Source organism: Molothrus aeneus, chromosome 2 (assembly GCF_037042795.1).
Source record: "Molothrus aeneus isolate 106 chromosome 2, BPBGC_Maene_1.0, whole genome shotgun sequence".
In the NCBI taxonomy this organism is placed as follows: Eukaryota; Metazoa; Chordata; class Aves; order Passeriformes; family Icteridae; genus Molothrus; species Molothrus aeneus.
Window position 1 is genome coordinate 77,174,637 of NC_089647.1, and position 25,634 is coordinate 77,200,270.

General features: G+C 40.0%; 2 protein-coding genes across 7 annotated transcripts in view; one reads left to right on the plus strand and one right to left on the minus strand.

Annotated features, from left to right (window-relative positions):
• Positions 1-13,713, plus strand: part of FARP1 (FERM, ARH/RhoGEF and pleckstrin domain protein 1) — a 201,074-nt gene extending 187,361 nt beyond the window's left edge. For all 4 annotated transcript variants that reach the window (XM_066545129.1, XM_066545130.1, XM_066545131.1 and 1 more), the window contains exons 20-27: positions 2,848-2,916; positions 4,873-4,962; positions 6,108-6,190; positions 6,530-6,642; positions 7,140-7,303; positions 9,753-9,860; positions 10,871-11,022; positions 12,117-13,713. In XM_066545129.1, coding sequence (XP_066401226.1) covers positions 2,848-2,916; positions 4,873-4,962; positions 6,108-6,190; positions 6,530-6,642; positions 7,140-7,303; positions 9,753-9,860; positions 10,871-11,022; positions 12,117-12,198 — 861 coding nt within the window. In that variant the 3' untranslated portion in view covers positions 12,199-13,713. The remainder of the gene's footprint in view (positions 1-2,847; positions 2,917-4,872; positions 4,963-6,107; positions 6,191-6,529; positions 6,643-7,139; positions 7,304-9,752; positions 9,861-10,870; positions 11,023-12,116) is intronic.
• Positions 13,714-17,069: 3,356 nt separating this feature from the next.
• Positions 17,070-25,634, minus strand: part of STK24 (serine/threonine kinase 24) — a 52,515-nt gene continuing 43,950 nt past the window's right edge. For all 3 annotated transcript variants that reach the window (XM_066545133.1, XM_066545135.1, XM_066545134.1), the window contains 5 exons: positions 25,406-25,551; positions 24,391-24,514; positions 23,406-23,474; positions 22,375-22,511; positions 17,070-20,064 (listed from right to left, as the gene is read on the minus strand). In XM_066545133.1, coding sequence (XP_066401230.1) covers positions 20,028-20,064; positions 22,375-22,511; positions 23,406-23,474; positions 24,391-24,514; positions 25,406-25,551 — 513 coding nt within the window. In that variant the 3' untranslated portion in view covers positions 17,070-20,027. The remainder of the gene's footprint in view (positions 20,065-22,374; positions 22,512-23,405; positions 23,475-24,390; positions 24,515-25,405; positions 25,552-25,634) is intronic.

A 25,634-nucleotide genomic window follows, 5' to 3' on the forward strand; every position in this document is an offset into this window, starting at 1 on the left:
GTAGAGAGTCAGAAGGGAAAAAGCAATCAAGAGAACTCATGAGTTGGGATAAAGACAGTTTAACAGGGAAAGCAGAAGCCATGCACACAAGCAGAGCAAAACAAGGAATTAATTCACTGCTTGCCAAGAGCAGGCAGATGTTCAGCCATCCAAGAGAGCAGGGCAGGTGTAATGGGGACTTGGGAAGACAAACAGCATCACCCCAAATGTTCCCCCTTCCTTCTTCATCCCCCCACTGTATATACTGAGCATGATGTCACATGGTCTGGAATGTCCCTTTGGTCAGTTTGAGTCACCTGTCCTGGCTGTGTCTCCTCCCAAGTTCACATGCACCTCCAACTCCCTCACCAGTGTGGCTGTAGGAAAAGCAGAAAAGGCTTTGGCTCTGTGTAAGCCCTGCTCAGCAATAACAAAAACATCTCTTTATTATCAGCCCTGTGTTCAGCTACTTGTGCCCAGCACAAATCCAGGATACAGCCCCATACCAGCCATGGTGAAGAAATTAATTCTACCCCAGCCAAAACCAGCACACCCTAGAAAACAGCACCTTTAAAGCAGGAAAAGGCAATCCTCTTTATTACCTTTTATTGACTTTTTAAGTTGTCTTTTGTATAGATCTGGACTGTTTTAGGCAATTCCAAACATCTTTTACAACAGAGGCAGTAAAAATGTAGTATTTATCACAGCATTCAGAGCTTGAGCAGTTTCACATTTCTTCTTGCTGCCCTTATTTTCTTTTCCCAGCCCTTGATGCTAGAGCTTGACAGATTAAAGGCAAGTAAGGCATTTGTGCTGGAATAACTTCAGCCCTTTCACCATGCCTTGCTTTGAAACTCATGGCCCTGGGGAGGAGCAGTCTCTTCAGTTTACATGTAACATTTGGCAATCATTTTTGAGACAGTGTTGCCCTAAGTAAACACTTTTAATTGTGCCATAAGAATACCATCTCCTTCTTACTTATCATGCCTTTTTAAAATCAAAGACTCATTTCAGAACAAATGAGCCACAGTGTAATATTTGTAGCCTTTTTTATTTTCTTAGGCACATGTATCTGTGTGTGCAAACTTGAGAGTTGTCTCTTGCTGAAGTAGTTTCCTTCCCAGTCCCTTGACTTTTGTGTGTAATACACAAAACCAGGGCTTGCAACGAGTTTGAAGTTGATGTGCCATTGGGAAGGCAGTGCTGAGCACAGGTATTTCTGCATTTGTGGCTGTTCCCCACTCCCTCCCTTTACCTTTTCCCTGTCTCCAAGCAGCTGCCACAGCTCATGTTTCTTTCTAGTGATCCACAGACTGTTCACATCCTTGGCAAGTCCCTCAGGACATTTCACAGCCTCTGCATCTCTCTATCACATGAAATTAAATGCTGTCATCGGGTGTTTTCTGCAACCCTAGTCTATTTAAAGTCTGAGCAGTCTTCCTGTCCTAGGAAGTTCAAGGAAAAGGCAGGTGGGGGGCAGAAGTTGTTTCCTTGCCAAGACAAGAAGCATTGGCCACCACACTCTGGCACATGCCCAGGCTGTTGCTGCTTCCAGCCCTTGGCTGTTCTTCTGGCTCTGACCCAAATCCCTGCCCTGGTGCAGGCAGGGCTGGGAGGCAAATGCCACGGTAACCCCATCCTCAGGAGGGGATTTGCCTCCCATCCCTGGGAGGCAAATGCCACTGTAACCCCAGAGCAGGATGTCTGCTGCTGCTGAGCTGGTTCCTGTACTGGACATGAGAACCCCCTGTGGCTGGCTGTCCTTGCAGGTGGCAGTGACCTGCAGCTCTGCATCCATGCAGTCCCCACCACTGGCAGTGCTGGTGCTGAGCCTGCCAGGGACTGTTGGGTGCTACCACAGGGCCCTAATTATGATCAATACTCCTTGGTGGCCAACAACAGCTTCCAGTGACCTCTCTGGTGCCATGAGCCTACTGTGGCACAGGGATAAGCACCTCTAGCCACTTTGCCACCCTTCAGCCCCCAGGCAGTGCAGGTGGGGGGACTGGACACACCAAAGCAAGCCTAAGGCGTTCGTGTTGTTTCTCTGAAAAGGTTGATCTGAGCCAATTTCTTCCTAAGATGCAGGTGGTTAAGTGCTTTATACAGGTTTTTACATCCACAATTATGAGTAGAATGACCTTAGAAAGACTGTAATAAATAAATATGAACCTCTTAGCAGAAGCTGGAGGGAGTGACAGAAAAATTGTATTTTCATGGCTTTCAGAGAAATGTAAGGGTGAATTGCTGCATAGTTCACAGTAAGCCTAGGAAATCCAGCATTTTGAAAGTTTCAGATGTGCTACTTTTCCTCTGTTTCCATCCCTAAACATTCTTAAACACTGTGGTTTGGATTAATATGCTGTATTATATGACATGGATGGTGCTGGGATAACTCATACTGCCAGACAAATGTCTTTCTTTGTCTGCTGCTAATGGTGATGTTGAGTAGCTGGTTTTACACTGCAGTGAATGAGAGCAGTGTGTGCCATATGCACCACAGAAGATTACCAGTGGCTAACCAAGAACACATATATATCATTAGTTTTTATGTCATTTGTGCTGTGAAAAATACTCATTAAAAACTGAGGAAAGAGGGGGCTGTCTGAAGGAGTTATTGTCAGGCAAAAACAATTTTGCTTAGCTGAATTTTCTTAATATGAATGAAAGGAATTTATCCTAAAGACAGTTACAAACAGCAATTATCCTATAAATTAGATTTCTAACATACTTAATAAAATTAAAAGTCTTGGTAACTGACAGTCAAGACATTTTTATGACCAAGTAGTCATATTTCTGTTTACATACTAAAAAAAAATCATAATTTCTGCAGGAGCTAAATTTTTGTCTTGTATTTGTCTCCCGCAGGAGTTTATTAGGCTGGGCAGTCTTAGTAAGTTGTCTGGAAAAGGTTTACAGCAACGGATGTTTTTTCTGGTAAGCAAGAAGACAATTTTTCTTTGTACAATGAAATGTGACTCTAGGCATCTACTAGGCATAACTGTTGGACTTGAACTTTGAATTACAGTAAGTATTTTAAGCAGCCTTATTTAAATTAACACAGTACATCACCCGTGCAGCTGGTTGTTAAGAACTTACATTTCTGTTCAAATCCAATATTCTCTTTGTAACTGCTTCTTACAAAGAGAAAACTATTTTTGATATGACAGTGTGAATATAATGATAAAATAATACCTCCTTGCACCTTGTCTTAAATAAAAGCAGCATCATTACAAAATGAAAAGTGGCACCACATGGGATAGTGATCATATTCAGAAAAGAAGACAAAGAGTGACTCCTGGCGATATGAACAATAATTCACATAATGCTCTCAGAACACATCACAGAACCAAATTTTTCCATACAGTTCCAACACAAGTGCCCAGCGTGTTGATGGACCTCCCTGTACTTGGAGATGCATTTTGCAAGTTTTGTACTAGGGAAGTTTGTCTCCTCCCACCACTTTGACGTTATGGTGATCCCCCTCACTCTCTGGTCCATGAGAGTCCACTGGATAGTTCCTCCTCTCTTTTCTTCCCAGCCAGCTGATTTGCTCCCAAGCTCCTGATGTTACTGCTGTTGTGCCCTTGGTGCTGAGGCCTTGGGACACCCAGCAGGGTGCACAGATTTTTTAGTACACAAACCCCTGAAGAGTCAGTGCAGTGTGGCAGAAGAATGCTTCTTTGGCTTCTTGTGTGCAAAAGGTGAAGGCACTGGCTGTGTAGAAAAGCTTGTGAGTGTGCTAGATTTTACAAGGTGTTTGACATTTAATCTTTTAAATGAGCCAAAGATATAACCTGATAAATCTACCTGAGTAGGATTATCCTCTGCCTTTAAAGGCACTGAAGAGGAAGCCTAAATGAATACCGTGCATATTTTCTTGCATACCAACAGATATTAGATGATGCCTTGGTGTTATACCTGTATAAAACATTAAAAATTTTGAGAACTAGACTCTCAAGTCAGTTGCTTTCACTGTCAAAGAAGCCTTTTATCTGTCTTAAGCACCAGAATCTATTTGGAGGTAAAATCCCAGGTCAGTACTGTGAGATTCCAAATGCACGTATAATCATTGGCATAATTAAATCCCCCTCTAGTGGCTGATCCACAAAGTTTCATGAATTACTGCTGCTGCATTGTAGAGGTCTGTGGCAAGAGCTCTGTTTCACACCACAGAGTGTGATTTTCTTGATGCAGCCATCTGGTTTGAGTAAAACACCCTTTGACCCAGGTGGCCCAGTGAAAATATTCTGTTCATTCTATGACAACAAAATGCAGGCAGTCGTTTGGCATGCTTTGGACAACCGTTGTTACCTGCAGGAAGCTCTACAAATTGAGATTTTCAGTCTCTTCACCTTGGCATTTTTAACATAAAACCATCTACCTGGAAAAAGGTCTCCCAGCTTCCTTCTGAATATGGGGAGTAAAAGACAGCCACTCTCTTTATAAGGGCTGAGTTGGACACACCTCTTGGGCAGGTTTACCTATCTTTTCTTTCAAAGCAGGAGAAAATACTGGTGAAGCACACACCTTCCACAGCTTCAAAGTGCAGCAGAGTGTGAAATGTATGAAATGTACTGCTCTGTTTCACCACTCTTGTGGCTTGGTAGTTCTGACCCAGAGATTACAAAGGGAACATTAGAAGGCATTGAAAAATATCCAGTGGAAAATTATGGAAATATACCTAAAACTAGCCAGAAAGGAGGGCAGGGAAGATTACAGGTGCTAACACTTGGTAGTGGAATATTGTGGAAGCCAAGATTTTGGATTCGTTAATTAGGACTGCCATATAAATACTCAACTTTCCTGTATTCCCTGTTCTCTTTTAATTTTTTTTTACATACATACATGCCAGCCAACACTATTCTAATGATGCTTATCCTTGCTTTTCAGTTTAATGATATCCTGTTGTACACAAGTAGAGGCCTGACAGCATCCAATCAGTTTAAAGTGCATGGGCATCTTCCACTGTATGGCATGACAGTAAGTATTGTGAGAGCTTAAGGGATTCATGCTTAAGTGGCCATTTGTGGTCCCATCTTAATTGCTTGATGGATTTCTGCTGGGCTGAAAACAGCAGCAAAGGGGGATGATCTCTAAATCTGTCTTGGGTTCAGCATCTGTTCCTGCAGCCTTCTGCACAGAGGTGATCACATAGCAAAGTGAGCCCCCTCATTTTTTGTGTGTAATACAAAGATTATGTGTAATACAAAGAAAGAAATTCAGCTTTCTATAAAGAGGAAAAGGCATTTTTGAGGGCTGCTTCCTCACAATACAGACTTCTCTGGAGATGGGTTCTTTGTTTTTTTCAACTATTAAATTGAACATGATTCTTACAAGTAATTCGTCCCCAATTCAAGTAAGTTGCTACTGTTTACAAGACAAGTAAACAGTAGCAACAATTTCATTTCTATTAAAAATGCATTTCCTAATGTTTTCAGTTCTATATTTTAAAGCCAAAGTAGTGGGAATCTGGCAGCAAAATGTTATTTGGAGCTCTTGTTGCAATTCTTCTGGAAAACAGCCATTTCAAGCCAATAGCACCTATTTACCTCTTCTTGTGTTGTTCTAAAAATATTTTTGCTGATTTCAAAAAGCTTTCATTCCCTCCATTATTTTCAATGGAACTTCTCACTGTTTGGTATCAATTCTTTGCTGTTCTCCTGAGAATTGAATTAAATTGTCACTACCACAGTAATTGACTTTCTCTAAACATTTGCAAGGTTTCAAGTTTTATCTAGCATTTCAAGGAATCTACTCAGTGGTTGGTGGCCATTTGGCCTGGACTTGCTCTCAGCAGAACTGTGCTATGCTGCAGTTCCCAGGGCACTCCCAGCATTTAACACATCCTTTTGTACAATGAATCATTCTTCTGATAAAACTACTGCTATTTTCTTGGACACAAAGCAGACAAAGCCATGCTTTTGGTTCAAGATGTCAGTGCAGAATTTACTGTTTTTCCAGTTTGCAAGGCACTGTTTTTTTCCTCAATACCTAGCTCAAATTTGTCTGTGAGCATTTCTCCTATTTTCTTTTCCCCAATGGTAAGAGCTCATTCAGTTCACTGTTTCACCTTAAGAACTATGTACTTCCTGCAATCTGACTGCATTTGGCCTTTTACCTCTCAGATGGAGGAAAGTGAGGAGGAATGGGGAGTTCCTCACTGCCTGACACTACGAGGTCAACACCAGTCCATCGTTGTTGCTGCAAGGTAATTCAGTGGAGACAAAGTCCACATGTGAGTTGTATTTCTCTGCAGCTGTCACAGTGGGACAGAGAGGCATCATTTTGTTTGTATTTGCTCCTAAAACCATCTTCTCAAAGGTATATTCTTTCCTGAAAGCCACTTGTTAAGAAAAAAGTGGATGGGACACAATAGAGTGGCAATTGTGCAAGTTGGAACGAAAACTAAGTAATCAGGGAGAAAAATGTAGCATTTTGTGTCTGAATTCATTTATTTCAGTTAAAAGTAAGCTCAGCTTGTGTCTATTTCTTAAAGTTTGCTTTCAGCCTGTATGAAAATGAATAAAACCTGAATTTTCATTGTTAGTTCCCGTGCTGAAATGGACAAATGGACTGAGGACATCCAGATGGCAATAGACCTGGCAGAGAAAAGCAGTGGCCCTGCCCCAGAGTTACTGGCAAGCAGCCCACCTGACAATAGTAAGTAAATGCCAGAGTAGGTTTTATTAATTTTTGTCAGTATGATTTGTGGTTGCTTCTAAGCAAAGTGGTGAGAAGTGCTGGCCACAAGTCAAACTGAGACATTTGAAGTTGATTTATACACATATATATGTATAGATATATTGAGATATGTGCCATTTTAATGTTCTTGTTGATGTTAGCAGAAAGTTTCATTGAATAGAGAAGTGACTTAAGCATAATGATTCCAGGAACTATTTGGGCAGTGCCTGTCCTTGGAAGGTATTAAAAACACCAACAAAGCATGGTAGTTAGCTTTTAATTCTAACACTTGCAGAAACACATAAATTAAATATATAAAATATAATAATCTATTTAAAGTCTGCACAAAACTATTTCTAAAACGGTGTTTTAAAATTAGGTCACAATACTGCGGACAGGATTGATTTGTTTAATTTTTCCAATTATATATGTTGTTGCATAGAGGAAGAAAGATGCTTTTTCCCTGCATTTCATAGAGTCTCCTGATGAAACTACTGTAGACCAGGAATCTGAGGACGACCTCAGTGCATCCCGCACCTCACTCGAACGTCAGTCACCCCACCGTGGCAACACTACGGTGCACGTCTGCTGGCACAGAAATACCAGTGTTTCAATGATCGACTTTAGTATTGCTGTGGAGGTATCTGCCTCAGAACCACCTGAACTGCAGCTCCAGGCTCGCTTTTCAATGACAATTTCCTTTTTGCTCCTCCTTAACAAGTGCGCTGTTCCCTTGTCTCCTCCTGGGGAAGTTCCAGGCACGCTTATTAAAACTCCTCCCATATTCCCAAGTGATGGCATAAACCATCACTCAAGCAGCACAGACCTGCTCCTATAGTGCACCTCTGTACAATCAGTTAGAGCAGTAATTTTCATCGAAGCAACTGTCAAAAAAAAAGCTGATCCCCTTTAGAATGTGAAGCAGTTCAAACTGTCTTAATGCTTTCAGCTACAGAGGCATTAAGTCGAGCGGAAAGGATATTGTCTTTAGCTGCTGCAGCCAGAGTTTCAATTATGTGTATTACTAACTTACTTTCTTTACCTAGCCATCTTTTCTGGAACCTTGTCTCATTGCTCAGTCTCATCTGCTTTTACTTTATTTGCATTTTCCACCTCAAAATAAACCCCTTTTTTCACCACTCTGATCACAGCTAAGCCAATTTGATACACATTTGTTAATTCTGTACTCAACAGCCGAGGTGCAGACATTGTCTTTTCAAAGATTGAAATGAAAGACTTCTAGCTTAGTGTAGGTTTTAGGATGAGGTAAGCCTGCTGAGGTGTTCTTCCTTCACTGAAGACAGTCCAAGGAGCTCTGTGTACTTTATCACAGCCCTTAGCAAATGAAAATTTATGCTCTATGAAAATGGAAGAAGGAATCTTAAAGCTGAGTGGATCTGCACTCGCATGGCAGCCCTCAAACATCAGCCCCCCCATTGCTCTAGAGAAGAGATACTGATGCAGAACACAGTGATGTAAGAACAAACATATTCATAGTTTGTGTAACTGCCTCTGTTTTTAAACAGGAGGTGAATTTGTTGCTGAAGTATGACAAAATATTCCATGCTGAAAAATGCTGACTGTAGAGCCTCATTTCGGTCCCACATAGGTGGGATTTTCCATTCTTCATACCCTTATATCCTGCAAGGGAGGAATAGTTCAGCACAGGACAAGGTCTCGTATTTTTCCCTAAAGCAAAGGCCTTATTATAATTAGATATAGAACTTATACCAGTGACTCATTCTAATGATTAAAACATTTAGTTAGGCAAATCTAACTAGGTCTGAGATCAGTGTTCATTGTTGCTCATTTTTGTTCCTTCCCTGTGCCTCCAATGAACACCAAGCAGTGAAGACCAAGCAACCCTGGAGCCATGCCTTGTTCTGTGAAAACATCTCCAGCTCCACTGCTGCTCCATGCGTGGCAGGGCCCGCTCATGCTCACCTCGTCCTGTCGGTGCCTCTCACTTCAGCATTATCGTTTATTTTCTTTGTGTCTCTCCCTCCTTTCTGTCTCTCTCGTGGTAGAAGAGCCTCTCTCTGTCAGTGACTGTTCCTCCCTACCTGCTGGACTGATCAGTGATCAGCGGCCTGTTTCCATTTCATATGTCTGCTGGTACCGAATGCAAAGCCTGTCCTTTTATGATATCCTCCAGAGTAATGAGGTAACAGAAAATTAAGGAGTACACCTGTAACTTAGGGCAAGGAGGCAGTTGTCCAGATATCAGAGAACAGGATGAGTTAAAGGCTTTAATGCATATCCAAGGCTGGTGAAAACAGAACTTTTTAAGAATACTTCATTTGTAGTAGCTACACGAGGAACCCCAGATTTCAACTATTAAGGTTTACAGATTAAGTTATTAGCTTCTGCATTAGATAAAGAGAATGATGTAAACAGCTATTGTGATCCAGGCAAGAGCCCTACAGTCAACAAGGAATGGGAAGTCTGATAATTCACTGAGAACCCCCCCTTCATTTGCAAGGAACAATGATGCCTGGCTTTCCATCTTCACTATATGAAGAGCAGTTGGTTCAACCAGCCATTAAATACATGTACTTGGTTATGGCTTACTCCTCCTTTATGTTAAACTAGCCAAAATCCAGCTAGAAATAAGGTGAACAGTCCTTGTTTTTGAAATCTTTGAAAAGTACCATGTGAAGTCCCTGGGTACAGAGACCTCAGTCTCTATCTGCAATTCTGAAGTATGTCATAATTTTCCTTTACATCACAAACTCATGTCAGACTTTCTGTTTCCATTCTATTTAAGTACCATTCTAAAAGAAGACAGTAGGATTAACAAGACTGAGGTTTAGTAACAGATTACCAAAAGCCACCTCAGTTGATAAAATAATTAGTGTAGTAGCTTTGAGTTTTTGGAAGTACCCAGCTGCAAACAAAAAAATATGTAAAGTACTTACCTACTGCTCAGCAGTAGAAAAATGCAGAAGAAAAGTATATCCAGTCAGTTGAAACATTTTCATTTACAACCAGGTCACATAAAACCAGATAAAAGCAAATAATTTTTCTTACGATAACTAAACTGCAGGCACCTTTCACTGTTTTACTTGGCTGCTTTTGATCTGTTTCAGAACCAGCTGTCTGGAAATCTGCTAAGAAAATTCAAAAACAGCAACGGGTGGCAGAAGCTTTGGGTGGTGTTCACCAACTTCTGCATGTTCTTCTATAAATCGCACCAGGTAACCGACCGGGCAAGTGTGAGTGGCTGGAGATGACAGTGGGGGTTCTTTTCCAAAGAGGCAGCTGAGAGAAGTGGATATCAGTCAGGGATGCTGTAGGCTGGAGCAGCAGGTGCACTGGGCACAGCTGCACACACAGCCTTCACTGCCACTGGCACACAGAGCAGGGCTTGTTCTCACTGCTCCTGGGCCAGTTCTTTCCTGAAGCTTTCAGCAGTCACAGTACAGATCATTCTTGAAAGCACAGCAGAGCTCACCACTGCTCAGAAGCTGTGGTGCAAGCTCAAGCCAGGCTTTTATCACTACAATTAAAAACTTAATAGTGACTTACAAATTCTGTTTACCATTACTGACACTTAAGCCAAACAAGAGAACAGTGGTCAATGATTTAATCTACCTGAGCAAATATCCTACTGCAGAAGTAGGGGATTCCTGTTTAGAATCTGTTGGACTTCTGAATCTGTTTGAGCAGGGCGTAAGCACAAAGTAACTTGAGTTGATACATGATGCTTTGTTATAGAAATCCTTAATGATGAAAGAAGGAATTGGAGGATATTCCACACGTAAGAGGGATAAAGAAATCGTTTGCCATGCAGTAACTGCACTTCAGCAGTGACCCTGCTGGGTGGCCAGCACAGCTCTAAAGGAGTAGGAGTTTGCAAGCTGAGGATGAACCTGGGTGGTGCCCTGCCAGTGGCAAATGATGGAGCATTATGTTCATCAGTTTGAAAGCAGTGAAACTCCAAGATATTAGCCAGCTTTCCTTCAAGGAAATAATGTTAGGATCAGCCTGCAGCAGATCCTTATGCAGAGGGTCTGTAATGATGACCAACTGAAACTACCAGACAATTAATCTTATTGCAATTGTATAAATCTGGTCTTTTTCTGCACATGTGCAGAAAGAAACACGGTGATCTTTAAATGAGGGTGTGTATCTGCTTTCCATTTACTTATGCTTTCTTTATTTAAGGGCATTTGATCTCAGAGCACTTTCCATCATATCTTTTCAGGACAATCATCCTTTAGCCAGCCTTCCTTTATTGGGATATTCACTTACCCTTCCTTCTGAATCTGAAAACATTCACAAAGATTATGTGTTCAAGCTACATTTCAAATCCCATGTGTACTACTTCAGGGCTGAAAGTGAATACACCTTTGAAAGGTAAGTTTGTTTTTGAGAGAAAATTTTTGTTAAATGCCAGGAGCATTCTTCCAAAGGTTAGTAGATACAAAGTTTATTTAGTAAGTTGGTTCAGTAATACAGGCAAGTGGTTCAGCACAACTGGAGAAAGGACCTTTTAAAATTATAAAGGAAGTTTTAAATCTGATACTGCTAAAATCAAGTGATTGGTTGTGATGATATGGAAGCAGTAATAGTAATTACTGCAAAACCTGGAATTATCCAGTCAAAATGGATCAGGCTGGCTGTATGGGGAGCTCCATGCCTCAGACTTCAGGAAGCATGTGAACAGATCACAGGACACCTCAGTAGCTCTTCAAAATAGCTTGGCTTCCTTTAGTACAACTGCGTGGAAAATCCACACCTGAAAAAAAATTCCAATTTCCAATTTTTATAGAAGCAGCTGTTCCTACTACATATTTATGCCACTTCACCATGTAATTTTTACACCTCCCACTGAACTTCAGATACATGGAGAGTCAGGGAAAAGGCACTACTCCTCCTAATTTGTGGTTTGGGATTGTTCATACAGGGAACTAATTTAGCTCTTTTATATGAAGCATGAACATGTCAAAAATCATGATGCCTTCATCAAAGAAAGCTGCTCTTAACCTTTAGCCATGTCAGTCCAAAACTATAAACAAGGCAAATTCTAGGAAAGTGGTGATAAAATAAAAACACAAAATGCTTTTATCAGTTCTAGGAAAAACAAGCAGAAACTGCAGCTAAAGTACATTTTTTTGCTCTCAGATTAAGAATGGTTGGTCTCAATTACTCATTGCTTGGACCACTCAGAAAAAAGATATTTGGTGTCTGCAGAGCAAGTAAAACCATTATTAACTTCACAAGTTTTGGGACCCATACCTGCTGTTTGGGACCTGCTGTCTGTTCTCTCTAAACCTCCTTACAGTTTTGGAAGTTGTCTTGAGACAGATTTAGGGGTGAAGTAGGAAGATGCTCCCGCAGGCACTAAAAATCAAACTGTACAACCAATAGCACAGACTGTACCTGTCAAGAACTCCTCCCCTGGGAACTGACCTTCCTTTTGTTTGTGTCTGTCCTGGTGCCTCTCACAGATGGATGGAAGTGATCCGAAGTGCCACCAGCTCTGCCTCTCGCACTCGAGCTCTGAGTCACAAAGAGCCTCACGCCTATTGACGGCTGAACAAGCCGCTGTGTTGATTGTCCAGCAGCTGCTGATTTTCTAGAGGACATTTGAAACTCTTTTTCTCCCTCCAAGTTTAGGAAAACTTACACTTTGGTAAAAGAAGAGAATTGAGTATGGTTTTGCAGAAACTTTCACAATTCCTCAGCAAAACTGTTTAAGTTCTCTGAATATACAAACTAGCTTACCATCATCCCAGTGGCTGCGGTTCATTTCATGTCTTCTATTTTGTCATTCTGTGCTGTTTTTAGCTTGTGCCAGTATTAAAATATTGTCCTTATTAGAGTGCCAAATGCCAAAAGACGTTTTGTTGCCTCAAAGATTGCACCTAAAAGAACTCCCAGATGACTGAAATCTGAAAACTTTCTCCTCTGAGGCAAACACTATTTTTTTCTCTTTTCATAAAAATATATTATTTTTTTTTTACCATGTTAATCTGTAGACTGCTGGGCTTTTAAATGTAGATGGATTTTCACAGTATAGAATATAATTATATATACAGCAAGCAGTCTAACAGGAATGAGATAACCTTCAGATTTCATGCTTTTTTCCGCAGTCTTTCTACATTTAATCAGCAACGATTTACTAATTTTCTATGTTTAACAAGGAAACAGTTGACAGCTCATTCTCATTTCCCTTTGGGGTCACAAATCCATGTGGTATAAATAAAGTATAGGGTTCTTATCTAACCATTTTTTTGGTGCAAGTTGACCAAACTGTTCATCTGTTGGCTTTGAAAAGTGAGTACTACTTGCAAGACGAAAAGTTTTTAAAATAATCCAGTGCAATATTATTTGGGCTGTTAATGTACTGTGAATGGTTATGTACAAGAAGAAATTAAAGGCTGTGGTGACATTCTGCTGTTTGTTTTACAAACTTGAAAGAAAACCTGTATGCTACAAGAACCGCAGCTATTTGTGATTCATTTGTAGTGTTTTGGTAACTAAATTGCTCTAAGCTGGGGGGTACTACTGAAGCCCCGAGTTTTCATCCTGCTTGCTACACATCCCAAATTGACTTGCAGTTTATTGTTGGAATTTCAGTCTCTCCCTCTCTCCCCTGTGGCTCAGGCAGACAGAGAGTGACTCACACAACCTGCAGCAGAATTACCCATTTTGTATGCCTAGCTTCAACATCAGCCGGCACCGCATTTTGGATAAATTGGTGGCGCTGAGAAGGTTGGCAGCAGCACTGTATCTGCAAGGCTTAGATCCTTTCCTTCATGTTCTAAGAAACATTGTCACTAGGGTGATGTAAAACTTCCACTGGCAGAAGTTTGCTGTGCTGGTAACACCCATCACCATTACAGGCCTTGGAGGAAGCACGGTGCTAAGCAGAGGGGGCCTGAAGGTCAGTCTGGGAAACAAAGCTGGGCAAGTTCTATCCCTGCTTTTTCTTCATCCAGCTACTTGCTCTGTTAATGGCTTGTCTGTGTGCGATGTGTAAAATGGCTTCTTACAGCTTTGCTCACAACAAAAGGGAATAAAATACCTCACTCCACCATTGTACATATGCCTGTTTCGAGACAGTAAAGTGTTCTTTCTGTTACCCCCAACCCCAGACATACCTCTGTCCGAGATGAGGATGGGCTCCAAACCTTTTAGGACAAGCAGCAGTCCTCATGGCCAAATCCAAGCACATCCTGACAAAGGGAAACTCTTTCCAGAGCATTTCCTTCAGCTGCAGGGAGACCTTCAGCCCCTTGGGCAGGTAGAGTGCTGCAGTTGCTCTTTGCCTCAGCTAGTGCCCCTGGCTCTCCACACCAGTGCAATAATCACACCTACCCTGGAGCACTGCCTCTGGCTAAGATGTGCTGAAGGACAAACTTGGATAGTAGGTAGGAAAATCTGAAGCCCATTTTCTCAGCTGCAGGTCCCCCTGCCTTGTCCATTCTGAGCCTGTCACCCTGCCCTGTAGGGAATACAGGAATTCCAGTGCTTCAGGACTGTCCAGGAAGGCGAGCACTGATCTGCATAGTGAGGAGAAGAGGAAATAGCACAGCATAGGTGAACAACAACTCAGCTGCAGCCATACTGGTCTGGGAAAACAATGCTGAAAAAGCAACAGCACTCTATGTTGCTATGAAGTAAAATGCTGCAGACCTGGTCCTGCCAAAAATTACTATTACTGAGTGGTAAAATAGTACCTTGCAAGAAAGGGCCCTGCCTCTTCCCTTTAGAATTGTTGTCTGTAACAGTGAAAGGCTTTTTAAAATATAAATTATATTGAGGGCCATGCCCTTAATTCAGCCAAAACTGAATTTTAATTTAAAAGCCTGGGGCTTGTTGGATAAAATGTTCATTAACTGCTGTCTGCTGCAGTAGTTTATTCTGAGCTCTCCAAAGAAATCAAGTAACACTTTTTCTCATTAAGTTTCATTTTTACACGAGGTGAATTTGGAAAATAAGGCAAAGACCAAAATACAGTGATATTTATTGTTAACAGCAGAGACCAAGTTAGACTGTGGGTGCAACTCTCAGAATGCCCACCTAATCACCATTTTCACCTTTTTGTATTATTTTTCCTATTTTAAAAAAAGTCTAACACAAGAATTTTTTTTCTTCTCTACTAGTGTGATTTTTAATTTCTTTATAAAATGGAACCATCTGAACTGCTGTCACCTGTCAGCATTTTTCTAGGTGTCTATTCCCAGGGTTAACCCAAAACTGAAATGATAGTAAGAGAGTAAAATCAATTGTCTTGATGCTCATATATTGGAAATGGGCAGAGTCCACATGTGTGAATAAAACTCAATGTACTAGAAAGCTCTAATGTACAACCACTTATTTTTAATCCTGATTCACATCATAGCACTGCCTGTTCAGCCAGGCAGGGCCTGCAGAGAGGGAGGGTCACTGTGTGCCAGGTCAGGAGCTATCACTAAACACATCTCTCTCAGCTGCAGGGAAACCTCAGACGGGGCACTCCAGGAGATTTGCTGCTGGTGCTGTTATTACTCACCATGAAATAGCTGCCAGTTTCCAATAATGGACAAATAAAAACAAAACAGGATTTCATTGCCTCAGGAGGTAGCACCACAGGCAAAGGGATCAAAAAAGCCTGGACTCCTGTGGTTTTTTCAACAAGATTAAGCATCTCCACCATTTATCTGCTGTCTAATTTAACCTCTGTTAAGATGTGTTTGATAATATACCTCAAACCTACCTCTTTTCAGAACATTTTATTTCAACAACACTGACACCTTAATGCCTTTGTAAATTCAGCTGAAACCAGACAAAAATGACAGATTGAAGACAAGTCAGCAGGTAGGGGAAAACATGCTGTGATTGCAGAAATCTTGATGAAAGTCTCTGACTAAGGAGGAAGAAAAATTCGTTTTAGAGACAAAATCAGGTGTAATAGCCTGCCATTCCATCAGCCAAGAACAAGAAAGAGGATCAAGAAAGACCTGAAAAGCCCAATCTTGCCCATTCTTTCTTTCTATACAGGACCAATTACATGGTCTTAGCCCTCAAAAGCACAGTTACCTACGTGCAGGCAGATGCACAACTCCAGCTGCTACAGCACAGGGACACTGCCTCTGCCCTGGGGCACAGGAAACCTGGTAGGGGACAAAATAATGGGCAATGTGCCACACATACAGTTTTTAGCAGCAGAAAATAGTAATGAAGTACAACTACAGGAGTGCAGCTGTCACAGTTTGTCACCAGGTAAAGGTGCAATCCATGTAGTTTGTTGTGAGCACTTAATCAGTTTCACTGGGCTGGCAGGATGGAGGCTACAAGGTGGGTTTTAAATCACTGCCATCTGCAAGTGCTACAAAATCTGAGTTGATTGCCACAAAAAACCCAACACTGTTTAATAACCTTTCTGCATATCATTACTGACACATGGGCAATAACTGCTCTAGAAGCCCACAGAGCATCTCCTCCAGGGAAGGGGCCCTGAATCTCATCTCACTGACCACTCACGTGGCAACATTTCATGAAACTTTTCCTTCTTTATTTCTAGGTCACGTAGTGTACAAGGAGGTTTACTGTGTTGGTGTAGAGTGACAAAAGTAAAATTTAAATTTTACTTTTACTCTACACGGTTATAAACAGGCAGCAACATTACAGAAAACAAGACACACACTTTCATGGTCCTCTGTAATCATGCATTAGAGGTGGCAGGAAACCCTTGCATACGATTTCTCCATGACATGTGCTCAATGCGGTTCCCAGCACATCTGCACAACACGGCTAAAAACAGGAAAGACATTTGTGCTATACCTTCAGCTCCTCCCCAGCAGCCTACAAAACTGATTTGGAATTGTCCTGATCTTTACACGACACCTGTGCTTATCAGCACTCTGGATAATCTTCCAATGGTGACATTTGTAAAGGCAAAACACATTTCCTTCAAAGCCAGGTTACTGTAAAATTCCTACAAACTGGTACCACGCAGTTTAAAAAGTAATACAGAAGATGACAGAAAGTAGTGAGACCTAAAGAAGACATTGCCCAACTACATGAAAAGCACATTAAAAGGCAGATGATGGGGTGCCAGGCTACAGGAGGATGTGAACTCACACTGAGCCAGCTGCTTTGCAGTGAGGTGCCAACACACTCAGCCTCACCTTCCCCCTCCACCTGCCCCTCTTGCACAGCAGGGGCAGAACACCCCAGTTAGGGCATTCCACAAAGATCAGTTCATCTGTTCCCACAAGCTCACACACAATGATGGAGCTGCAAAGGAACCATGGCACTGCAGAGTGAAGTCACTGCTTTGTTAATACACCAGAAGTGTTCTGTGCCCTAGCACATCATCCTTCAGTGAACTGGTCAGCAACTACAAAGTGCAACTGCAGAGAAAATTAAGGTAATAAAATAGATCTGAGAGTTATAAAAAAGCAAGCCTTCAGTTCAAATAACTGATTTTATTGTTTTTAAACAGTTTATTTACTGCCTAATCATGAAATCCCTGACAAATAAGCAGTCCTACTAATTTAAAGGTTTGCATAAATAGGGATAGCTTGTCATTTAGTATAGTCAAGACTGAGTGAAGTACTACCTGCACAGAAAAATCATCAGTGCAACATCGTAACACAGACATGTTTTAAGCATGAAAAAACCTCTCAAAAATATCAATACACTTATTTTCCTCTGAGAAACTGAGGTGGTGCTTCTTTCAAATGAAGCTCCTCTTCTGTTACCAATATAGACCTGATTTTTAAAGCATCAATACTTTTTAATAGCAAATGATTGTACTTCTACATTCAAGATACAGCACGCTTTTTTTCAGTGAATCTCAGTTTAAGATAGTCTATATTTAAATAATCTGTATATTACATATAAAAATACACATCTCTACCATAAATGAGGTCTTGTCTTCTTCTAAATGCCCAAGCCTTTTGGCCACCTGCCCTCGCCACAAGTCTTATTCATCTTAAGCTCTGACACATCAAGCAAATTCTTCTACTCAGAGAAGTACTTCCTCAACATACAGTCCTGGAACACAACTAAAATGCAACTCAAAACACATACATAGAACTTTTCAAATGAGTGTTCAAAGAGTGTAGCTTAGAATTTAATTCAACTTGCTGATTGATAAATTCTTGACAATCAAGTCAGTAGCATAAGTTTAAACTTCCCCACTAAGTCTCAGAGTTCTGTGCATCTCCAATTAAGCTCACTAATTTCCAGTTCTTACATTAACAGATGACTAGGGAACAGCTTACACTGATCAATTTACATTTCCAGTGCAAACACACCTGTTGAATTCCTTGTGCAGTCACAGCACAGGGATCTATTGAAGGCTGAATGTTTTCATTTTGAGGCATTAACAGGTAAATTTCCATTGCACTGCATTCTGATGCCCATTTCACAAAAGCAGTGCTAAATTTGTTCCCTCAAAAGTGAGCCTATCCATAACACTTAAGAGCACACTAAACAACATAATTAAAACTATTAATCTAAGTGGAGTTGTAAAACATTGCTCAAACTTTAGCATTGTTCAATTTATTTTAAATTTCCTTAGCCATAAAGGAAACCCATTACCTCATTAGGCTGGCAAATGAGTAATGCCTGAAAGCATGCTCTCAAGATGAACACACACCCACATTTCTTCCAACTGTTGTTCCAACCTGGGCAGAAGTTTACTAGCTCTGTTAGCAAGACAGTGTCCTCTTACTGTTAAATTCTTAAATTAATAAATTAAGGCTATTAATATGCATAGACTAAGGGCTACCATGGTGATAGAAGTCCTGGAAGGAGACCTCACCAGCTTCCACAATGGTTAGAGTACCTGGGTTTCTTGTACCAAGCTAGGCAGATATGCCTGTATTTTAAATGTTGAGCCTTTCTGTTCCAAAGCTTCCATCCATATTTTTTTTAAAAAAGTAAATATATAAGTTACTTCACGGTCATGCAAAGCATAAAGTCATTAATTTTCTCATTAAAAGAAGGCAAAAATGCTCTCTTAGCTACTGGAATAAGAAGAACCTGAATATACTCTTGGTGAAACCAACCAAGGTGAACCTCAGAGTAATACTGTGGGGGGAAAAAAAATAGCAGCTACCTAATCAACTGTGCATACAAGTAATGAACTAGTATTACTGTTTCCAACATCTATGACACCTGAAGTCAGCTATCTAGAAACCCTCACAGGAATAGTGGAAATCTTAAAATTCAGAATTTCAAGAAGTAACTTTTCTCTGGAGAGGCAAGCAGCAGGAGCCAGCACACAGCACCTGGGCTGTTTCTCAGTCTCTCTGTTCAACATCTATCCATTCTGGTAAAGAGATGCACAGATCCAGGCAGCGAGACCAAATACTGAATCCATGGATGATTTTTCTTTTATGCCTAAAGACATTCGTTTTAATGATAAAAATGGGTATGATAAAGAAATACTTGCCACTGTCTTAGAATTTACACCTTAAGGAGATATTTCAGAATAAATGAAGGGAATAAAGATTTCTCTGAGCATTTAAACATGTTCAGGTGAAAAAAAAACTGTGTCTGAATTTCACAAGCTTCACAAATATCTGTTACTAAAACTGAACTATTTCAGAATTTGCATTGGCACAGTTTGAAACGGAAGGTATGAAAGAACTCATTCTCTAGGAAAAAAAATCATTTAAGTTTAAAGCTTTGAGAGACCAGGTATATGAAATTTAAAACAACTAGAAGTAGTACCATAAACAGAAAGTGATGCTCAGAATATAAGTAAAAAGAAAGAAATGCTAGAGAAACAGAATAAAATTGTGTCTATGCTGAGGTACAAATAGAAGGTTCTATAATACAGGATTAACTCTTTCAATGGCAAATACTTCACACACAAAAATCTAACCGAGATTCACTTACCACATAATTCAAACTTTACATGTAATAAAGGCAAGGCAATACTCAGTTATGGCCTGTCAAATGTTTACCCCACTAACATTATCTACAAAAGCACTTAACCATTTTGTACACAGTGATTCCTTATGCACATTGAAAGGCTTTCTTTTAAAAAAGACATTATATACATATCTGTACACAATTCCAACAACCATGCTCCATCTCTCAGTGGAATTCTTAAAGCAAGATACCTGAGGTTTCTCAATATCTTCAATTTCTCTATCACAAACCTAAATATACATTTCAGATTTTACAAAAGGACACCTCCCTGGAATATGTGAATTATCATTTTAAAAAATTATAGCTTTAAGGAGCTGAAAAAGATTGCCTCCATCCAAGAGACTTCATTTTCACTCTTAGAATGTCCTTTCTCCCAAGGACTTTCCAGAGACTGAGAGGCAGAACAGCATTAGGGTGCACGCCTTCAGTGCAGACACCATGGGATCTCTGCTGTCTTGGGAAAGCCAGGAAGGAAGAGTATGTCAGTAGGATGAAGAACTTCCTCCAGCTAGGGAATATCTGAAGAGGAAAAGAAATAGTTACTCTTGCAACTTTTAGAAAGGTATTTCACAAGAAGCAGCAATGAAGGGATTCCATTTTATGCTGTTGAAGTTCTGGCCTTTTTCCTTACACAATGGCACTCACCACTGCCACCACACCTTAAAGGAAGAGCCTTGGAGCTGAACAACCCTGTTAAGAGTATCACTGCTTTCCTAGCAAACAGCAACAACCTGTGCTCAAATGTGTTACTGAGCAGCACTTGATGATGGAAGAACATTTAGTGACTCCACTTTCCTACTCTGCAAGCTTACATCAAATATTTTCAAAATATTACTGGGCCAGGACAACTCTGTCTCTTGATCTAAGCAGATTCTTAAATCATCCAAAGAAATAAGCACACCTTTTAATCACATTAGCTTTCCAGTAAACTTCACCAAACATCCAAAATCAAAACTGGAGGGGGAAGGTTACTGGATTCATGCACATTACTGGGCAGCTATTCTGAGGGTCCCAGTTAATTCATTCAGACAAGCTTACAAAATCCAGTTCTAACCAATCATAAGGGGGAGTGAAAATGTAATCAGAAACTTGTTGAAAACCTAACTTCAGTAATTAGCTATCAAATTGAGAGGGTATTATACTGAATGACCTAATGATGTAACAGAGCATACTTCTTGCAGCACTCAAACAAGAAGGAATTACTTTTTCAGCTCCAAAAAACAGGTTTATCCCCAAGTGAAACCTAGTAAGCTATGGAATGATTCAAGCTCATTTTTAGTGGGAGTTCTTGCTATTCATTCTTTCACTCCCTTTCTGGAGTCATTATCCCATACTAGCTGGAACACAATCCCTGAAAAATAGAGAAAGTTCACCCAGATGTGATCCACTGACAAACATTCTCTATGAATAATTCTTTCTGTGCTAGAAAGAGAATGGAGTGCTTGCCTTCACTGCTCTAAGAACTGCTCCAAAAACACTAACAGTCCAAGGAAGCAGAACAGAAGGAAAGCAATGCTAAACAGGTATATAAAGGGTTCTGAGCTCTTTCTCGCAGGACAAAAATTATGAATGTTGTTGTCGTGACAGAACAAGTAAGATCACTTCCAGCATCCCCAAAAATGCCCATGTCTTGGCACTGTCTCCACATGGCCATTTTCAGCCTCAACTGCAGCATCAAGTCTTTGAGGTTTCCGGTTCCAGGAAGATCCTGTACCAGACTGATAAAAATACGACACTGAAATATTAGCTGATGAAAGACTGGATTCAATTTTGGAACCCCTAATGGAAACAACTGAGATGGAAGCTCCAGCAGCTCTTTCAAGTCTGCCAGGACCAAATGAGACAGGACAGGACATCTGGCATTAGAAGTAACCTTTCAGCACTAGAGATGCTGAGTGGGCTTCATTCTTAACAGCCCATAAAGCAACAAACATGATTGCTTGCAAGTTTCTTGGCATTGGTTTTTACCGAAGGAGAAAGGGTCAGCCTGGAAATCCTGTGCTTCAACCTCAAAGCTCTGAATTCCTAAACTTTACCAAGCTGTGCTTAGAGACAGTGTAAGGAAGACACCTGCTTAGGGTGATCTTTTTCCATGTAGTGGTCCATGATTAATCACTGACATGAGTTTTTTCTAGTACCAAGCAATCCAATCTGGCTGCTGTGAGATTCACACCAGCTGCGGGCTCCTAGAGTCAATGTTACATTTATAGCCTCTTCCAGCAGCAATTCTGAAATTTATACTTCTTGTCTTTTCTTGTGCAGCATTTAAAGGAACAGAAAATTGATTATTTGTTCCTAATATATTCCTAAGGAAGGCAGTTAGAAAAATCTCATGAAATTTGGCCTTTTGAAGTAAGACCAAATATTGGTTTTGGAGGTGTCACCCAAAGGCCATACAGACTGTCTTTAATGAATGAACAAGGAACCACTGACCATGTGAGTGAGGGAAGCACAGACCAACTGAACAGTCAATTTATCCATGTGGGCAAAGGAACCTAAGAGTGACACAGAGTGTTCTCTGCAATACACACCCAGACACCAAGGAAGTGTGTGTCCCTTACATGAACTGCAAAGGGAAAAGCCTGTCCAGTCTCATTTGACACACAATATGCACACCAACAGGATGAACATGCATATGTGCTATGACCTGAAGCAAGAAATTAGAACTGCTGACACGATTAGGTGTTTTTCCAGTAAGCAAACACAACTGCACAAACTGCAGGCACAAGTGGTTTTCTTCTTCATTAGGAACAAAAATTAATTCTTTCAATTCAATGTAAGCCAAATATTTATAGAATTCTGTAAGCCATAGTGCAATAGTTTCATTACCTCTGAAGCCTCTGCACAAGGTGTGACACCATGGTATCTGCAATGCCTGGACAAGCCTCTTCAGCTAAATAAACTGCCTTCCTCAGTTCTTCTATGGAATCTGTGTTACCACCACAAACCTCACTCTTCTCTTTCAACTGAAAGGAAACCAGGAAGAAATATATTAATGAGATACTAATAAATATTTCTATACACAATATAATGCAGAAGCTTGTTAGGAAGTGACCATCAGTGTTCACAATGTCAGCATTTGACTTTCATCATAGACCCTCACACACTGAAGACTTTTTTCAAGCAGAAGTTTGTCTTTACAGTACTTATCAGGATGTCATTCATCTTCACATGTCTTCAATCTTCACACATCCTTTTCAGCATGCTCACAGCCAAAAATGACAACAAAGTATCCCAAGGGAAAAAAAGCAGTATTTACCCACAGCTGTTTGGTTTCAAGATGTGCTTCCTATACTTTAGTATCCATACTTGCACACCTATAGTTTATACATATACACTGCAGTAATTTTATCAACTTTTAAAAATAATCATATCTTCATAAATTCTTCTCTTATCCTTCATATATTCTTTTTCAAAGTTGTTTTTAAGTATTTGGGGAGAGAGTATAAAAAATATAAAACTCAGAATGGGAACAAAATACAGTTTTCAACCCTGAAATTCAAAAGTTAAATTCTTTATGATCTGTTCTACAACTGTATCTTGGAACAGATCTTGAGCTTGAAATTTGTAATAAGATAAATACATAAAGTAGTGTCAAAAATAGAATGCTGCAATCCAAACATTGACACACCTTTTTCTTGTCATGTTCATTGCTTTAGGCCAGCATGGCTGATGTTACTACCATGCATATCAAGTATTGTTAGGAACAGATCTCAGAAGCAGACATACTAAAGGCACAGCTAAAACTTAACACAGCAAGTTCAAAATGGGTAGTAGCAAACTTAGGTATCATTCATTATATTTTTCAATTTTTTTTCAGATAAACCTTGGAATTGTTAAGTTTTAAAGCAATAACTTACCTCTGCAAATAAAGGGGATATAATTGTAGACAGGCATTGGGATAGAGGCCTCTTTGGGATATCCTTTTCCTTTAAAGAAAAAAAAAATCTGACCAATTTTATTTTTGAAAAAAAGAATCCTCATTGTATGCTAATAAAGACAAAATGCAGTTCCAACATGCTACACTTTATGAAAGCTCTGTTTCCATACATGGAAAATGTTCTACAACATATTATTCCAAAGCACTGTGGAAAATAGAGGCTGAATTAAAATTTGAGACTGCAGCACCTCAAATACACGCAAGCTCAAAATTAGAAGGGAGAAAAAAAAAACAAACCACAAACCAAAACCACTGAACTCCCACAATGCTACTGAGCATTAACCAAGTCATAGACATGCTGATATTTACTAGGTTCATCCTGGATGATACAATATTTTTCTTATATTTCTCCTTAATTTTCAGAGCCAGCACAGCATCAACCTGCTCTGGCCACACAGCTTGCAGAAAATACAATGGAGCAGTTCCTAGACATCCCTTATTCTGGGTTGCTTGGGTTTGGTGGGGTTTTTTTGGTGGGGTTTTTTTTTTTGGACACAGGCACATTTTGTTCTTTGTTACATTGTATTCTTTTTCCTTAAAAGACCAAAATGCCTTCTCCAAAACTCCAGCCTAGATTTGCAATGTACTGGTTTTAGTTTACTATACAGAATGAGATTTTGAAAATACAATATTGCCTGGTCTTCCTCCAGTGGTTTTATTCCAAACTAGAGAAATATTTTGGTATGTATTTTGTCATCTACAAAAAAGGACATATTAAGAGAATGCCCAAAATTCAAGGCTTACTCAGAAAGTTTTGTGAAAGGCAACTGCAGAAAACACATTTTTAGCAAAAGTACTGGAAGTTTCACAATATAAATGCTTTTAAAGGCATAAAATAAAATCACCCCACTAAATTATTAAAGCAGAATTATCTCCTTGTACTATGAAGTCAATATTTTGAGCACCTTATTTCTTTGCAACTCCAAAGGCTGGGCTGCTCCATTCTCTAGATTCTTGGGGTCTTTTTCTCTTATTGTAAAGATCCACTCTTCTGTGTCACTCCCACCTGAAGCCTGACCATCTGCTTCACTTCAAGGGAAAGGAAAAAAATAAATCAATTTTTATTACCTATACCTTACTGCTGATGTTCATTAAATGTACACACTAAATATAAAAACTCAGTAAAGACCAAGATCAGGATTCTATTGTGCAGGCCACTATATATAAAGACAAGTATGAAAATTAAGGTAACTTTTTTTTTGGGTAAATTAAAAATTTAAACCAAGATACTTCCCAGATTTAAGGAAGTGAAGCATTACAGATTGAAAACATTTTCCCAAGTCATATTAAAAAGTTACATGAAGTGTTTTATTGCTATCTGAAAACTGGGTTTAGCAGAGTACCTCAACTCATTAGGGAAAGGGGATAAAACTAGAAAACTAAATTCACTTTTCTTGCCTAGAAAATTAGCTAAGACACTGGAACTGTGGTCAATGGAAGGCATGAAGCCATTAATACTGTAAAGAAATAAACAGCTGTAATGTCACCCAAGAAATAACCTGATGCTTGCCATTAGCATGCAGCCTGGAATTGCAGCGAATAGTTGTGTTTTCTTTACTATGAGGTATTTAATCCATTTGTGAATAAGCTGTGGCAATCTCTTCACCTGAATCTCATTTGCACAGTGTTACTTGGCTGTGCAGTTTAAGACCTTCTGCCTGCAGAACAGCTGGGCTCATGTCTAGGAAGAACCCTGGACCCTACATAAAAGAGAAGGTAGCATAGAATATGGGCCAGGAGAGATTTTCCTCAGTGACTGTTACTTGCATGAAATCCCTGCCAATACTAAAATTGAGATTGCATTCATTTAGCAAGGCCACTAAGCTGAAAATCTGCAAATAACTGAATACAGCAATACATGTGCTAAAAATAACTCCTTGGCTCCTAAAGGAGGATATTTTATAGACTCCTCAAACTTACGTATCCGAGTCATCAGAACTGGAGTCGTCATGACTTTGCTCAGACTTCCATCTCTTATGCCTGTCAATGAGGTCAGCCAAGTAAGATGTTTTCTTGGAGTTTCGTAAAATGAACTTGTGTTTTAAAAGCTCTTTTGCAGTAGGTCTCTTAAAAGGAAAAAAGAGTGGGGTTTTTTTTACCATGTTTAAGTATTGAGTGACTCACTACAAAAACAAAGAAATCCAGAGTT